Source organism: Eublepharis macularius, chromosome 15 (genome assembly GCF_028583425.1).
Source record: "Eublepharis macularius isolate TG4126 chromosome 15, MPM_Emac_v1.0, whole genome shotgun sequence".
In the NCBI taxonomy this organism is placed as follows: domain Eukaryota; kingdom Metazoa; phylum Chordata; class Lepidosauria; order Squamata; family Eublepharidae; genus Eublepharis; species Eublepharis macularius.
Window position 1 is genome coordinate 51,316,893 of NC_072804.1, and position 17,844 is coordinate 51,334,736.

The 17,844-nt window shown below is 45.7% G+C and overlaps 1 protein-coding gene across 2 annotated transcripts; it reads right to left on the minus strand.

Annotated features, from left to right (window-relative positions):
- Positions 1-3,049: 3,049 nt before the first annotated feature.
- On the minus strand, positions 3,050-16,392 carry LOC129343434 (guanylate-binding protein 1-like). 2 transcript variants are annotated; one of them, XM_054999629.1, is made up of 11 exons: positions 16,284-16,392; positions 13,766-13,965; positions 12,923-13,050; positions 12,617-12,726; positions 11,850-12,049; positions 11,004-11,237; positions 9,775-10,055; positions 8,749-8,961; positions 7,513-7,615; positions 5,728-5,921; positions 3,050-3,588 (listed from the first exon to the last, which is right to left on the minus strand). In XM_054999629.1, exons 2-11 carry the CDS (start codon positions 13,938-13,940, stop codon positions 3,463-3,465), a joined length of 1,764 nt encoding a protein of 587 aa, XP_054855604.1. In that variant the 5' UTR covers positions 13,941-13,965; positions 16,284-16,392; the 3' UTR covers positions 3,050-3,462. The 2 variants fall into 2 exon arrangements, with proteins under 2 accessions (XP_054855604.1, XP_054855603.1); XM_054999628.1 differs by having other exon boundaries at positions 13,766-13,986.
- Between the last annotated feature and the right edge of the window lie 1,452 nt (positions 16,393-17,844).

A 17,844-nucleotide genomic window follows, 5' to 3' on the forward strand; every position in this document is an offset into this window, starting at 1 on the left:
TCGGTATAGCTTTTCCAGGAATTGAGGGATTCCCCGCTACAAATCATTTCTTTGCTTGCAGAGAATCCTGGGGAATGTAGTTCTGTGAAGGAGGGCAGGGACAGCTGTGTTGGTGTGCGACAGAGCAGCAGGATTTGAGTCCAGTGGCAGTTTAGACACCCACAAGGTTTTCAGGGTATGAGCTTTCAAGAGTCAATTTGAATCTGAAGAAGGGAGCTTTGACTCTTGAAAACTTATACCCTGAAAAGCTTGTTGGTCTCTAAGGTGCTACAAGTGACGCCTTACACAGGACATTCCATCAAAGACTTAAAGGTCGCTGTAGTTCAACAGAAACCTTTCAAAAACAAAATCCAAGGGCATAGATGGAGGCTGCTGAACTGGATTTCATATGCAAATTTGACTCTGTCAAGCTGGGACTGAATAGGGACTATGAATGGTTATCACATTACCACAGGTAACAGATTTCCTTTACAGAGGTGGGGTCTGGGGGAGCTCAGTGGCACCTGGCCTGGGCTTTCGGGAACCACAGATCTCTTTGTCAGATGCTTCTGGCAGGGAGAGCTGTGGTTGTCGAAGGCTCATACTGCATTGGAATTGGATGGTCTAGCTGTTTGGCTGCTACAAACTAACAGGGCAAACTCCTTTGAAGCCAACTGATACACACACCAAAAGGAGATGTTTACATATACTAGCAAAGGAATGTTTTGATTGCACCCTCCCCCTTCCTCCCCCTAATTGCCTCTTCTCTCTCCTCCTCGTCTGTATTTGACCAGTCTCTGTATCAGGCATCTGACAAAGAGAACTTGATTCTTGAAAGCTTATGCTACAATAAAATTGGTTAGTCTTAAAGGTGCTACTGAACTCTTTTTGATTTTGCTTACACAGGTTGGACATTTGTCAGCTTACCTCAAGTTTGGATGGGAAATGTAGGCGTCCTGGTTTTACAGTTTGGCTCTCCATTACAGCTGCAAGACCAGGATGCCTACATTGCCCATCAAAACTTGAGGGAAGCTGACAAGCGCCCAACCTGTGTCAGGCGTCACTTGTAGCTTGGCTCTTAGACACCCACAAGGTTTTCAGGGTATGAGCGTTCAAGAGTCAATTTGAATCTGAAGAAGGGAGCTTTGACTTTCAAAAACTTATACCCTGAAAAGCTTGTTGGTCTCTAAGATGCCATTGGAGAAATCCTGCAACTCTGAGAAGGGGAAGGATGGTGTATACACTTGTTAACTTGGAGGTGGGAGTATTCTTAAGGAAGGAGAAGATCTATATTAACTTGCCTTCTGGCAAGCCTCAGTGTCACACAAAGCAAAGTAGAAGAAAGCATAACATTGCACTGCCAGTGTTAGGAGGAGAGAAGGGTTGTGTACAAGGGGAAAGAATTCCCATTCCAGCCTCCCACATTTTGTGTCTTCTCTGACAGACTAGCATCTGTTTAACAAGCATGTTTCCCTTCACTGGATGATGATTCACACAGTACAGAATCTTCAGGTCACTGACATGTTCTCCCTGGAAATATGTACTGCAAGTCTATGCAGAGATACGTTCTTCCATATGGCAGCTGGGAAGTTCTAGGACAAGTGAGGTGTGAAGGTTATATGGCTCCCAGATTCTAATTCCCCCTTCCAGGTCCAAAGAAACGTGAAGGCATCTGTGTTTAAGGTCGCAAACTCTGGCTTGGGAAATTCCTGATTTGTAGATGGTGCTTGCGTTGAGAAGTTGGTGGTGATGCGGTACCACAGAGTCTGTCCTCCAAAGCAGCCCTTTTCTTCAGGGGAATTTATCTCTGTAGTCTAGAGATCAGTGGTCATTCCAGGCACACTCCAGGACTCACCTTGAGGTTGGCAACCTCATTGTTTGGAAAATTCCTGGCGATTTGGGGGTGGAGCATGAAGAAGACAGGGTTTGGGGAGGGAAGGAGCTTCAGCGGGATATGATGCCAAGACCACCTTCCAAGGCTGCCATTTCCTCCAGGGGAACTGATCTCTGAAGTCTGGAATTCAATTGTAATTCCAGGAGATCCCCAGTCCCCACCCAGATGTTGGCAACCCAGGATAGTTACTCCTTTGCCATTATCCTCCCACCCTTGGCCTTAAAAGTTTATATATAAAGATCAAGAAATGCAGGAAATCATCCAGATTGTGTATCTGTTTGCATCTAGGTCATTCACAATCTGAAGACCCCCACCCCACCCTTTCTTCTCTCTCTCCCACATAAACTCATCTAGGCTAGGCTGTCCTCTCACCGGCCGTACCACTGAAGGCCGTCCACCACCCATGCAGGAACTCATTAAGTGTGATGCAGGGCATGATGTAAGAGCCAAGCCCTGAGCCTAAAATGCTGTATTTTAATATCTATATTCGCCAATTGAGAATTTTTTATTGTATGGAATAGTGTTTTAATGTTTATTTATAATGTTTTTACTGTTTTTAGACTGTATGTTGCAGATTGTGTGTTGTCACACCGCCCTGAGCCCGTCTGATGGGGAGGGCGGTCTAGAAGTGCAATAAATAAATAAATCTCCCATCATTCTATAAATGGAAGATGGTTGGTCATAGTATTAGGTCAGGAAATAGGAGCTGATGTTTTAGCAACACGGGCAGGGGCTGACTGACAAGGAGCTTGGCTCCAAAGAGTGGCCAAATGGATTACAGCCACCAAGTCCCAAGAGTCACCCTTCCCCCCCAAGTTCAAGGAGGCTGTCTGCCATAGGAGAAGCATGTATTATTTAAAATGTAGGAGATATCCGTTAATGAGAGGTGGTTGCTGTATTGAGACTGTTAACACAATTGAAAATTTTCCCTCAATGTAGTTGTTTACAGCAGTAATTTGACCTTGCGTAGAACCAGTGCGCTAGCCAAAGGTGTGCTTGCTTCTGAAGAATAATGACATGTGGTCTCAACGCACATTGGGGGAGAATGTAAGTTATTAGCTTCAACCCACCCACCTTACATGTACCCAAGTTTCATGGTTAAGCAGAGGTCCCAAGCCCCACATCCAACCCCCAACCCCAAATAAACAGGAGTCCTGTAGCATCTTTAAAAATTAACAAAATTTTATTCCAACAAACTTCCAGGGACTGCAGCCCACTTTTTTTAGATACAGTACAGGATTAGTCCTTTCGTATAGACGTCCAAACACACTGAGCTGTGAAGTGTACTACACTGGGCTTGCTTTCAAATTGTTTCAAGTAGAAGGTGCTTTATTGTCTTCACACTGCAGCCCCCATCCCATCCAATACCACTTTTAAATTTTAGTCTCTTTGTTTTTAAAATGTAATTATAGATTAATTTTTGTATGACTAGACACTGCAAAAGACTTGCTAAACACTGATTTTCAAAATACTGGCACAAATAACGGTTCATTTCCCACCACATCATCCTAGCTGTTTTCTACCCACAGCCCTAAAGAATCCCCCATCCATTCACTGAACTTTTTTAGCACCTTCCTGAGACTCTGTTCTCAAAGGATCACACAAGGGTCATGCCTGGACTGACTGTCCTGCAGCTGTTGTTTCAGTTGCTGTATCTCACTCTGCATCCTTGTAGCTTCAGACCTCAAGCCTTCTTCATGAAGGCGCCTCTCCTCCTGGGGAAGGGCAGGGATGAAGAATGCAGTTAGCTCCAGAAGACCGCAAGCAGGGTGGAATTTGCGGCTGTGAAAGACTATTTATTTAATTATTTTATTTACTTTAGACTTTTAGTCCACCCTCCCCGCAAGAGGGCTCAGGGCAGATTACATCATATAAAAACGCATTATACAATTTATACATCCATAAAAACAATAAAACGTTATGAAAAAAATTCAGGCAGCATATTAAAAAGCCAGGTGGTGGACAACCCTGATGGGGATGGTTTAGATCGTTCTCTTCTCCTCTTACCAGGCCGGTGGCGGCCTGGCCCAGCCTTAACTGTATGCCTGGCGGAACATCTCTGTCTTACAGGCCCAGTGGAGGAATAGCAAATCCTGCCGGGCCCTGGTCTCTGTAGACTATGCTAAAGGAGACATAATCAGAGCTAGCCCAACTGTAAGAGGGGGTGAAGTTCACCCCAAAGGAACAACTCTGGAAGGGTGAGCAAATTCCTGGTGATTTCCTCTCTCCCCTTAGTTCAGTTTCCTCTCTCCTCTAGTTCCAAATAGGGAAAGAATCTTCATGATGCTGGCTTCCTTAGGCAGTTGATAATATTTCCCCAATATTCAGTATATTCCCCCAGCAAGGCAAATTGTGCAAGGCCAGCATATGAAAAGGCAGAATGGAACCAATGTGTACACATGGGGGGCTCACAAGGCAGCTCAGCAGTAGGGGGGCCTGCCAGAGCAGTCCCATCCCACAGTCCAGGGCCAGGTGCTCTGGTTGCCCCAAGCCCAAGACAGCTTCTGTACACAGATTACATCACATCATACATCATCTCTGTACACAGATGAGTGGGGCAGAATTACCATGATGTGTACAGCCTGGCAGCAGAAGTTTCCTGGCAGGATTGTTTCTCAATAAGGCAGTTTACTTGAGTGAAAAGGAAACGGAAAGCTTTGCCATGGACTAGCTAGGAAAGGATGGACTTTCATCTTTTGCTTCAGTGGAGCTTCTTTATATTTGTTTAAAAACCACAGATCAACACACACACACAAATAGTGTCACTGAACTAGAAAAATCAAAAAGAGTCCAGTAGCACCTTTAAGACTAACCAATTTTATTGTAGCATAAGCTTTCGAGAATCAAGTTCTCGAAAGCTTATGCTACAATAAAATATTCGAGAATCAACTGTCTCGAAAGCTTATGCTACAATAAAATTGGTTAGTCTTAAAGGTGCTACTGGACTCTTTTTGATTTTGCTACTACAGACTAACACGGCTAACTCCTCTGGATCTCTGACTGAACTAGAAGGCAGACTGGCCAGTTAACATGCACACAGAACTATGCCTAGCTTTTTGGAGGAAAGCAAGAACATAAATCATAGTAGATGTGAAAGAGACAAACCAGTGTTGTTCTTTCCCTACTCAATTCCTCTCTGCCTCTGAAGAACTCCTAGAATACTTGAGTTCTCCCAGCCACTTGAACAGCAGCAGTGGTGACTGCCGATTTACGTCTTTTGGCCATGATGGCAAAAAGAAAGAAACACCATTCTGGGAAGTTTGAGGATGCAAACACCTTTGAATTTTTAGAATCAGAGGTGGACAAGTTAGAATCTTTTCCTCACACACACAGGAGCACACACAGAAACAACTGCTCCCTGAAAATGTGATGATTGTCAAGACCTGTCCTTTCCTCCTAAAATGCTAGATAGTTATGTGGATAGCCGTGTTGGCCTGCAGTAGAACAGGAGGATTTGAGTGCAGTGGCATCTTAGAGACCAACAAGATTTTCAGAGAGTAAGCTTTTGAGAGCCAAAGCTCCCTTCTTCAGAGCTCTGACTCTCGAAAGCTTACACTCTGAAAATCTTGTTGGTCTCTACGGTGCCACTGGACTCAGACCCTGCTGTTCTAAAATGCTGGAATTCTCTTGATTCCCATAGTAGGACCAAAGCCCAGCAAGTATTATAGCCAAGATATTTCACTGTGAGGACTGGAGTTAGATGACTCTTTGAGAGTCTCCCCCACCACATACACTATATAACATGATTAGAAGTGGGTCTTACAGAACTCCATACTATCCATTTAAGGCCAATATGATCCTAGTACTGTTGGAGGCATCCCTGAGCAGGTTTGCCATACTGAGGACATTATTACCTGCAGCTTTGCGTTCAACATCCTCTCATGCTCCAATTGTTGATTCTTCCGGTCCGTCTCCATCTTAGCCATTAACTGTCTCTTGTGCTCCTCATAACTCTCTTCTTTTTCCTTGGCCATTTGTATGGCCTCTTCTTTCATTTTTCTGTGTAGCTCAGCTTCCTGAGTGGCAGCTTGAGCCCGAACTCGTTCCACTGACGAGAAAAAGATGAACAATGAGTGTCTATTTGTGCATTAGCAGGATTCAGCCCTGGAGGTAATATAGGTCTTCAAATATACCTACAATCAAGCTGACTTTTTTAGACACCTTCTCTTAGGCTGACTTATGACTGGACGCTGCCCAACAATGATAACTTACAGTCATTTATTAGGTTTGGGAAACTGCAATTGTTGATACCAGATCTGGGCTAAAAAGAGCTTGTTGTGGTCTGCAAATGACTTTGAAAGGCCATCAAAATCCTTCCTGCCCTCATGAACCACCTGCAAGATAATTATAACCCGCTTTTTCACTTTGGGGTCTTGACCCACAATTTGAGAACCATGGTTCCGGCCATTTTCCTACTTATCCTTTCCCCTACTTTGTTTGAATCAATTCCATCTAAAGTTCTGCAAGATGTTTATTTCCCAGCTCAGGTTGTTTTAAACAATGTTGTTATACATTAGGAGTTGAATGAAATGTAAATGCAGCAGAGGACCGAAAATGCACACCTGTAATACAGCTTGACAACAGTACGAATCAAATGAAGGGCGTGAGTGAAATCAGGGAAGATAATGATTTCCCCACCTGTATATGCTTGTGTCCAGGGGTCATTTCGTAGAAAAAGAGCTGGAGGAACTAATTAGTATGACTCATTAGCATAGGCCACACCCCCTGACATCACCTATCCTGGCTGTTTTGGACACAATGCTGGCCATTCAGGGCCAAAATTGGGCCCAAAATGGCAAAAAGGGGCTGAAAATGGCTGAAAAGGGGCCCAAAATGGTCAGGATTGGGCTGCTGCTGAGTGGGAGAGTGATCTACCACCCATCAGAGGCCCCAATCCAGGCTGAAATGGACCCAAAATGGCCGAGACTCAGTTGGGCGGAGCCAGCAGTCATGTGACCTCTTTGGGGAACTGCCGGAACTGTGTTCCTGTGCGTTCCCCCTCGAAATGAGCCCTGCTTGTGTCTGTTCCCATGCACTTGGGGAGGATTGCATACAGGGGCCAGAATATATCCAAACCTTTCAGTGTGCTATTTCTCATGAAGAGCAAGTTCAAACTTGGTGTGCTGTTTGAGCATTCCTAGAAAGGGGGCATGCTTTCCCTAGATCACCTGCAGGGTTTCTTCTTTCCTGGACTGATAACATTTGTCCATCACTAAGTCAAATATGAAAATACTCCTTCAGATAGGTCAGGTAGTTGAAAAGACAAATGAGTGCAAGAGGAATAGGGGCCTAAAGCACCTCTTCCAGTATTGTTATCATCAGGGCTTTTTTTCTGGGGAAAGAGGTGGTGGAACTCAGTGGGTTGCCCCCAGAGAAAATGGTCACATGGCTGGTGGCCCCGCCCCCTGATCTCCAGACAGAGGGGAGTTTAGATTGCCCTCCACGCCACTCAGCGGTGCGGAAGGCAATCTAAACTCCCCTCTGTCCGGAGATCAGGGGGCGGGGCCACCAGCCATGTGACCATTTTCAAGAGGTTCTGGAACTATGTTCCCCCGTGTTCCCGCTGAAAAAAAGCCCTTGTTATCATCTATGATGCCACCTGCGATGCCAAGAACCACAGAGCCCCCTCAAGGGTTTACCTTCCGCCTCCTTTTCTCTGTCCGTGAGGTTCCGGTCAGCATTCAGGATGGACTGAGCAACTGCCTCCTTGGATTTCAGGTAGTCTTGCAGGGCCTTGGAAGCCTGAGTGGAACAGGGAGAGAGTAAGATGGTTCACTTGCATTTCTAGTCCAGACTATACATGGGATTGTGAAAATACCTGTAAAATCTAACCCTCGTGTTTCAGAGACTACTTTTTAAGCCCTTTTTTTGTTTACAAAGACAAAGATTAGAAGACAGAAAAGTTGTGTGGAACTCAAATTCTGCACAGAGGAAATGAGAAAAATTTTCCATGGTCAGAGAGTGAGGTTCCACTGGTAGTCAGCCTCCAGGTTTCAAAGATGCCAGATGAATCCAACAGCGCCCCCTATGCTGGGCCCCCATGCGCTGGAGGTAGGATATTGCTGTTCCCATGCTGAACTAGTTACCTTTCCTTCCTATTCAGGGGAGGAAATGGGGAGGAAATGTGGAAGTTAAATGAGGACAGTTGCTGCTGCTGCTGCTGCTGCTTTTTTCACAGCACCAAGAAGAGGCTAGGCAATGTGTTTCACTCTGCAATATTCCAGTTTCCCTTTATTCTAATTACCAGTGGAGGTTTTATTCACTTAAACCCAAACCTTGTGTATGAACTCAACCCTGAACTTTCCACAACAAGGATCATCCTTTTGACGACCCCCCAACCTTTCCTCCAAAGCTACTGAGCCTTGAAAATGTGACAAATTCACCAGGTAAAAATTTCCCTGTCTTGGCATTTCCATGACACGAGAAACTTCAAATAATGAACCTGTGATTGTCATATACTTGTTCAGGCCCAGAAAACGACAGCAGTCTTAGTCACGTGTGCCAACTGCAGGGGATGCTGGTACCTCAGTCTAGCTGCCATGCACCTTGAGGATGCCAGACCTGGTATCTTGGCCCCTGGGGTTTGTTGTCGCTCAGAGAAGCCAAGACAAACCAAAAGAAATGCAAGAATACTTGGAACTGGAAGATCAGCAGCCAATGAGAGTGGCAGGAAAAGGGAGGTGTGATTTGGGGGGGGGGGGAGGAAAAAAGGCACAGGTTTAGAGGGCTGAGCAGGCCTCATCTGAAGAAAGGGCAAAATACTCTCCAAGAAGGGAAGGGCTGCTTGTGTGGAAGGGGCAGTAATTGTTTTTCCAGGGGGACGTGTGTTTCCCACCTACTGGCTCTTTACTCCCTATGCTTGTACATCAACTCACCATGAATCCCTTCCCAGGCACCTGCTGATACTGCTCTAATTTTTCTTTCTGGTCATTCAAGAACTGCTGGTAGCCACCAGGTACTGAGTAGGTTCCATCACCAGTCTTCTCCTCCATGTCCTGGAACAGCTGTTTGAGCACGGCCTGGCAGCGGTCTAGCGATGCCTGCTCATTGCGAGAACACAAGTCCTGAAGCATGGACTCCAGGGTCATCTGGGGAAGAAAGGGAAGGTATGATGGAACAGAGGGTCCCTAAGGAAGAAACTCCCTGCAGTCCCTTTTTGAAGGTCTCTTTAAAAAAGCCGAGCTTCATTGAGTACTATCTGAGAACAACCAAGAGGAATGGGAGAAACCACGATCTCATGCTTTCAGAAGGTAGTTCAGAGACCCCAAAAGAACGATTCCCAGGAAGTAGAAAACTCCAATGTGTTGTTCCACGAGCCCCTGATTATCGATCAACACAAGCAGGACAACCAATACAGATAAGCAGTATCCATTATAAAAGGCAATTCGAGAGTAAGGATGAGCAACTGGAGGCTTGCTCAGTGGCCATCAGTCTTCCCAGAGAAGAAGGAGAAGTGCTTGGAAAGTTTGGCGGTGGTGGCATTTGGGGCCTGAGGGCTGTTCGCTTTTTGGAAAGAGCAGGCAGTTGGAGCACTAACACTATCCTCTCCCCAAAGCAGCCTTCCCATAAGACACACCGCTGAGTAGAGGAAGTTTCTGAATACCAATGCAGCTCCTGGGAACAGAAATGCCTTTTTGGTCCAGTAGAACCAGGAGGCTGGATCCGCAGCATTCCTGCAGTCATCACAACCCACTGGTCTCCCTCTCAGGCCAAAGCATTCGTGCTTAGAAAGATCCTGAAAAAGATTCAAGATACTCTTCCTGGACAACAATGAGCCAATAGTCCCTGACAGAAAGGAGATTCCAGCCATTCTCTAACTCCCTACCTAACCTAACCTTTTGCTAGATAGGGACTAGATAGATCACCATGTCACATTTTCACTTATAAGTTAATCTCAGTACCGCCAGTTGTCTCTGGTATTTTTGGCCCTCGTCGTTGAAGGCACGGGTCATGAACACTTGAATGGCTTCCCTCTCGCATTTGCTGTGCGCTGTCAGCAATTCTTCAACAGTCTCGGTAGGCAGCTTCAGAAGTTGCACTCTCGTGTCCTCGTAGTGTTTAATGGCTTCTTGCACAGCCGCCGAGTTCTCGATCTGGGCCAAGGCCAGCACTGCGTTCTCGATGCAGGGCACAGTCCCGCTGCGGATGGAATCCACATAGGTCACTGCCAGGTTTCCCAACACTGTGAGTAGGAGCAGAAAACAGCCCTTTATTTAGTCTGCTGGATTTCTAACCTACCTCATCTTGAGAGCCTCAGGCTGCAAAGTTAACCACACTTACTCCCTAGTAAGTCCTATTGAGCTCAGTGAGACTTCGTAGGATTGCCCTGTCAGGATGGCTGCAAGAATTTGTCATCAAAATTGCATAAAACATATACCATTGACAGGAATGGCAAAGGTGAGAGACACCGTGCAGGCAGGAAGGTTAAGTGTGGGAAGGGGTGAAAAGAAACAGTCTAGCCAAAATGAAAGTGACCTGAGAAGTAGGACCCTAAAGGAAGAATGGGTGAAGATAAGGAGTCAAGGAAAGCAGATGAAGGAATGAGAAAAATCATAATACCAAGGCTAAGAATGGGAGAGGCTACGGGAAAAGAGGGGTAAAGGAACCACGGATGTTTGCACAGAATACGGTTTATGAGATTTTTGCATTAATGTACTCAACACACATTTTATCCTAGCTCCATATTTACATTTTACATAGTTTGTTTCTTTTTTTAAGCAAAGAGAGGTGGTTGCACAACAACAGGAACAAACCAAAAGATGAAAGAATAGGAACTATGTGGGGTACAATTCTATTTTTCAAAGTCAATGTTTTGTGGCAGTGTAATACAGGATCCTGAGAAGACAGGCTCCACGTGCTAGGGCTTCTTCTTTTTCACAAAGATCTGAGCAGGGTCCATGCGGGGGAGGCTGGTAGAGTCCGAGACACTAATCAGGGCCTCATTGGAGGAACCAAGTCTGAAAGGGTCTTAGGACCATCCAAGACCATTAAAAGGAATTAGTGCTCCTCTAACATGCATGGAGGTGGAGTTTCATCACAAGCATATAAGCCTTGTCATATCTTGAAGCCCAGGATCTGCCCCCAGCTTCCTCCATGAGCCCTCCTACCCACACCCCTTTCTTCTACTCACTTGTCCCAGTCACCACATGCCCTCCCTGGATCACTTTGGCCTTAGATTTTTCATATATGTATTGAAGGAAGCTGTGCAACTCCTCCACAAAGTCAGAATTCAGTTTTGATTCAGACAAGTTCTCCAGATTCTTCAGCTCTCGCCGTGAGGTGGGACGGTCCAAGACAAAGCACTTGCGGCTGGGGAAGTACTGACGGATGCATTTCTTGGCAAGGTCCAGCTTTTCAGGGCTGTCTAGGGGAGAAAAAAAACCACACATGAGGTCAAACCAACGAGCCAACTTCAACACTGGCATGTTCCATCCTTGATCCCCTGAAGACCACCACCCAGAGACTATTCCAATGCTCAGGCAGACATGTAGTATACACCACAGTGTTGACTAGGCTACCTCCAAACACACACCATAACCCTGTTCTTTAAGGGAACCACCCACATCAATATCTTTCCTCAAGTAGAAAGCTGAGTGAAACCTGGGTGAAAACTTCTAGCCTAGCCTATTTCCTGGTAGTTTTGTATCTGTAGGCAGACTGTGATGCAACACATGACCTACCCGCACATACAATCTGACATAATGTTTCAACTAGCTCTTGTAGGCCCATGAAACTTAGTATGCTCACATTATACCTTCAATGTCCCTAGCTGTTCGGCCATCCCTTATTTGAATTTACATTTTTTTTTAAGAATAGCAAAAGATTCCTGTGACACCTTAAAGACTACGAAATTAATTGTGGCCTACGCTTTCCTAGGCCTCCCGGTCATCCTGTATCCAGCTCCAACATCTCCCAACTTCAAGCATCGAGGATCAAATACCCAGACTGCCATCCCACCATCTCTGAAGAGCAGTACCTTTCTTCCTCTGCAAGGCATTTTCCAGATATTCGTCTGCAGATATGGGGCATCCGTTTAATTCCAGCTCTAGTGAGAAATCACGCACAGTCCAGATGAATGCAGGAAAGAACCTGAGAAAGTCCCCTGAAGTTTCTTTCTTAGAGCATCCCGGAGGTATAGCCTTCACCTTGATGCACTTAGTCAACTCCGTCACGTACCTGAGATTACACTAAGGAAATGAAGGTGTCTGCTGCCCCTGCATCAGGCAGTCACTTCCCAGATTTCCCATACCTGTCAGGGATATTCCTGATTAGAAACACAACTCTTCACCTATAAAAGTAATGCTCTAATGTAAGCAATAGTGGTTTATTGCAATGTGACTAGAGGCCTGCAGCTGTTCTAGCTGCTAAAGTCCAACACATACACACCCCGCCTAAGTAACCTGGGGGGTCTCCTCTCCACCAACCATCTCATGTCCTTTATCTCTCTCATTAGTCCTTAATAACCAAAGCACTGTTTGTGGTAAGTCTTCAAGGGCACAATTTATATATGAATAAATACCAATTTAAATCTATGTGAGTACTTGCTAAATCCCTTATAATCATCGTATCCTCCTAAACTCGCTAAGTTTGGCAGGTTTTCTTAAGCACATTGTACATGTTCATGCTTGTACACAAGTGCCTGCCCAGAGCAGCAACTGCCAACAATGCACATACTATTCCAACAACAAACCCACCACCCTCCATTTGTTTGGGCTGGGGGAATCTGTTCGCACAGAAGGATACTGCAGTTTTTCCAATGCAGTTTGGTCAATGGTGCCCATGCTGTTGTACACCAGGGTGCTACTAAGGAGAACCGAGAGGGCAAAAATCCACGCGTCGTTCTCAGTATTGCTCTGCAGAAAAAGGAGCACAAAACAATCACCGCTTAAGTAAATTTCAGTGCATCCAGGCTGCCTTCTGCCCAACAGAATGGAAAACATGGCCTAGGAGTCTCTTTCAGCTCCTACGGCCTCATTCTGGGGTGGCTCCTACAAAGATTTCTGGAATACATTCGGAGCAGTGCCCGTCTCTTGTAGGGGTCCAACTCACCTTCTCCACATCACCCAGCCCTTCTGTGTCCAGTAGCACCAAAGTGTGGTCATGTTTTTTAGGGTGAGGAAGGCACCACATCCAGATGCCCATGGTGTTCGCTTGTATGGTAGCGCCCAGAGAAAAACCTGTCAGAGGTATAACAGATCAGAAATGGGAGCTCAAGAATGAGAATTCCAGTTCCCGGATGTGGCATTCCTTTCCAACTGCAAGTATGGCAATCCTTATACTAATACTAATAATAGATTTATATACTGCCCTTCAAGATAACATAACACTCACTCAGAGCAGTTTACAAAGTATGTTGTTATTATCCCCACAACAAAACACCCTGTGTGCAGCTACGCCTATCAATTTTTGCAAAGCACACAGATATTTGAACCTGCTTATTAGTCCAACAATCTCAGCACTGATTCTCAAGGGGCTGTTGCAAATGACCAAATAACGGTATACCCTGATCCAGCAGTAGAGTGATGTCCTGCCCAAATGCAAACGAATGTGAAACCAATTCCGCAGAGAAACAGCATAAGCAAGGAGAGAACTGCTTCTCTTTACGTCAGCTGCTTTAGATGTCTGCTTAAGCACATAGGGGCATAGCTTTCAAAGTTTGGGACTGGAAAGTGCAGGCTAATCTAAAGGGCTGCCGTAGCAGGGAAAACAATAGAGAGTTGCAGTCAACGGGAGAAGCATCTTGGACATCTTTTGCACATGTACTTGTGACTGGTGGCAGGGGCCACCACGGCTGTGCAAAGGAGTTTTGTGACTAAAATAACCCCTAACGTATGACTGTGCTCACGTTGGTCTCATCCAGCCCAAATTCTCCATAAACCGTAAATACCTTACCTTTGTTCTTTCCTGCCAGCTTGTTCATGAGGTAAGACTTCCCAGTGCGGTACAGCCCCACGATAGCCACGACCACCACAGGCTGCTGAATGGCTTGCAGGAGCTCTAGGGCTTTCTGATTGACATACAGCTTCTCATTCGGCTTGTTCTCTATCAGGCAAATTGGCTCTTGCATGGTGCTTGGCTGGACTCAACAGGGCCTTGGGAGGAAAGCAAGAAACCTACAGGGACATGAAGTCAAGGGCCACCATCAGTGGGTTCTGTGTTCAGACTGCTGCCACTGGAAAGGATTGAGCTGACTATTTTCACACCTAGTGTCCGGCAGGCTGAGGTGCAAGCTAATATTGCCCTAATCCTAATATTGGAGCTAATCCTGGCCATTCAGGACCGAAATTGGGCCCAAAATGGCAAAAAGGGGCTGAAAATGGCTGAAAAGGGACCCAAAATGGTCAGGATTGGGCCGCTGCTGAACAGGAGAGTGATCCATCACCCGTTAAGAGGCCCAATCCAGGCCTTTTCAGCCCCAATCCAGGATGAAACGGGCCCAAAATGGCCGAGAGTCAGGTGGGCAGGGCCACCTGACATGTGACTTCTTTGGGAAACTGCCAGAACTGCGTTCCTGCGTGTTCCCCCTCGAAATGAGTCCTGGTCTTGTCCCTTTAATAGGTGGAAATGGGCATTTGAACTTTTTTAATGGCATGGAGCTAAATAAGTTCATCTGATAATTGCTTGCTGATCAAACTGATACAAATAGGGCAGCTAGAGGGCCCAGTTTAAAAGTTGGCTGTCATAAACTGCCTGCAAATAGGGCACAAACAGACACATTTATTTAGTTAAAATATTTTACCCTTTCTCTTCCGCTACAAGACTCGGAGCAGTTCACACATACAAATTACAATTAAACTCCCACAAATTACAACTTCAAATAGAGAGCAACAAAAAAAATATACAGCCTTTCTATCAGTAACAGGCCAGTCATAAGAAAAGGTCTTGGGCAGAACAGATCTCAATCTGTTCATTCATATGCAAAAATTCTTATAACGTCTGAGGCACAGCAAAGCAGGTGAGTGGAACTCAGTCCCCGTCTGGAACACACTTCCCTGGAACCACCAGCAGCAGCAGCTGAATACTAGGTGTCTTGGCAGGATAGCAGGAAGCCCTAGGGTTGCCAGTGGGCTGGGAAAGGTAATATCCTGCCTTTTTAACAGAGGCTTGATATGTGGAAACAGACAGCTTGTCATAGCATGGAGGTAAAGAATATTTCCTTGTAAATAACAACCTACTAAACTTCTTTCATAAGAACAGGACATTTTTCTCCAGGCAGACGGCAACTCTAGGAAGTGCCAGATTGAAGGGAACTTCCCCTACGATGTGCATGACTCATCGAGTTCCCCGGTACAGATTAAAAATGCACCTGTTTTAATCTGTCCTGAAAGTGAAACTATAGAGTGGGTCTGGGTGGTGTCCATGTGGACCCTTCCTCTGTCGCCAGGAGAGAGAGGGAGGGCTAAGCTCTGCTTTCGGAATAGTGCCAGGAAGCTCGCTGCCCGGTGCATTCTTCCCCACTTAGTTCTTTAAAGGGATACAATAAAGCTCAGTAAGGGGAGGGAAAGGGGGATGTTCCAGGGGGGCCTGGCAAGACTGTGCAAGCACAGTTATGGCAGCAGCAAGTGATGCAGAAACAAACAGGTATGTGGATGCTGTTCCTGGGCTGCCAGCGGATGGAGCTGCCAGTTTTGCACCCCCATGTGGATTCAACCCTCGACAAAAGCAAGACCCGAGGGCCAGTTTAAAAAGGTAAAGGTACCTGTGCAAGTACTGAGTCATTACTGACCCATGGGAAGACATTGCATCATGACATTTTCTTGGCAGACTTTTTATGGGTTGGTTTGCCATTGCCTTCCCCAGTCACCTACGCTTTACTCCCAGGAAACTGGGTCCTCATTTTACTGACCTTGGAAGGATGGATGGCTGAGTCAACCTTGAGCCGGCTACCTGAACCTGGCTTCCGCCAGGATCGAACTCATGAGCAGAGCTTGGGCTACAGTACTGCAGCTTACCACTCTGCGCCACAGGGCTTGTGAGGGCCAGTTTACAAAACCAAATTTTCATGCAGAGTAAACAGCTGTCATTAGCTATGATCATAGCTGCGGGTGTCATTGTATGAAGAGAAGAATGGATACAGGAAGGAATAATCGCAAGAGAGGCTATCACTCAAAGGAAGGGGGTATGTTTTGCATACAGAAGGCTGAAGGTTCAATCCCTCGTCATCCCCTGTTAGCAAGTCTCAGGCCACAGGTGCTGAGAAGACCCTGGAGAGCTGCTGCCAGTCAAAGAGAACAATAATTAACTAGTTAGACCCACAGCCTGACCAGCTATAAGGCAGTGATTGTTAGTTCCTTAGGAGGAAAGATCCCTCCCTTAATGTGACAAACTCTTTGCAACTCTGGAAAACATCAAGAATTTATGCCTATCTTTCAAACTAACAATCTGATGGAAATAGAAGGATGGTACTTACAGGCTTACTTTCCTGGGAACAGTGGTCTAAACTCCCTGCTGATAGCTGTCACCCTGCTCAAGAATGGTACAACTTTGTTCCCTTTTTCTCAGCAGTGCGTTGAGAGCAGTTCACAGGACTTTTGCCCTGCCTGGATTCTCAATCAGCTTTTTATAACAGTCTGTATTTGTTTTCCAGCAGCTGATCATGGGTACTTCCCTTATTGCTCTCTCTTTCACTTCCAGTTTCTCAGAAGCCAATTTTTCTCTTGGTGCAATTTCCCAGCAAAGGAATATCTTGTTTCCTGAGGAGCCCCAGCTAAGCTCTCGGAACTGCAAAAAATAGGGGAAAGGCTGAAAGGTGACCCAGTTGGTGATGGGTAGTAGGGTCTCTTTAAATTGGCTGGAAATCAGCTCATAATCATTTAAGATGCTGTGTAGTTGCTTTTGCTCACAGGTCATACCTCAGCCCATATGTTCAATTTGATGAATGAATTACACAGAATTACACTGCCCTGTGGCAGTGGTCATAGAGAACTGTAGAATATTTGAAATCCCAGCCACCGGAAGGTTGCAAAACATGACAGAAAGTACAATCAATAGGGAGGTATGACCAGTGCAGGCCCCGTATCAGAACTTGGAAGATCACACCGTGGCAGCTGGCAGCAAGACAAAGGCCATTTCTATACAGGTTATCCAACCTAGGTTCAGTACTGTGGGAAGCAGGGTTTTTTCCAGTTTCCTCACAACATTTGGGTACATTAGTGCACCTCCTTGGCTTTCCCCAGCTTTTCTTCATCTTTCTCAGCCCTGCTTTGCTACAAAGCTTTGGGAAGGATTGCATTAAATCTTAGATGGCTGCCGTTAGGGTGCCGACAAGTCACTACAAACTTATAGCGACCTCTGCTGGGACTTTCAAGGCAAGTGAGAAACAGGTGGGTTTGCCATTGCCTTCTTCTGCAGAGTCTTCCTTGGTGGTCTGCCATCCAAGTACAGACTCTACTTAGCTTCTGAGATCTGACAAGATCAGGCTATACAGTGCCACTGTAAGAGTAGGAAAGTTCAATTTTTCCTGCCCATATGGCAGCCATGTTCCCTGACTCTGACCCCATGTGGCCATTTCATCCCCCCACCAACATGGTGGCTTTTAAAGGAAAAAAAATCAGCAATTGAATATGGCAATATCAACTTAATTAAAGTGTGCAACTAAGCTACAATCAACTCATGGGGACCCCATTAAGATCCACCTCATGGGGTTTTCATGGCAGAGGTGGTTTGCCATCACCTGCTTCTGTATAGCAACCCCCATCTTCCCTGAAGGTCTCCCATCTGACAGAGAAATTTCTTTTACCCAACCAGGGGATCTTGGGAAGGGATCCAAATGAAGAGGCAGAATGATATTGAAGTTTGTTAGCAATGTTAGCAATGATTAATCATTGGCCTGCACTTTACTAAACCTAACAGGATCAAGTTTACAAAAATGGCTGCAACATTCCTCCAGGCATAACAGAATACGTTAACTTTCCTTTGTCACTATATTCATCGTCCTCATCATCCAGTCATTTGTAAATAACGTAATATAG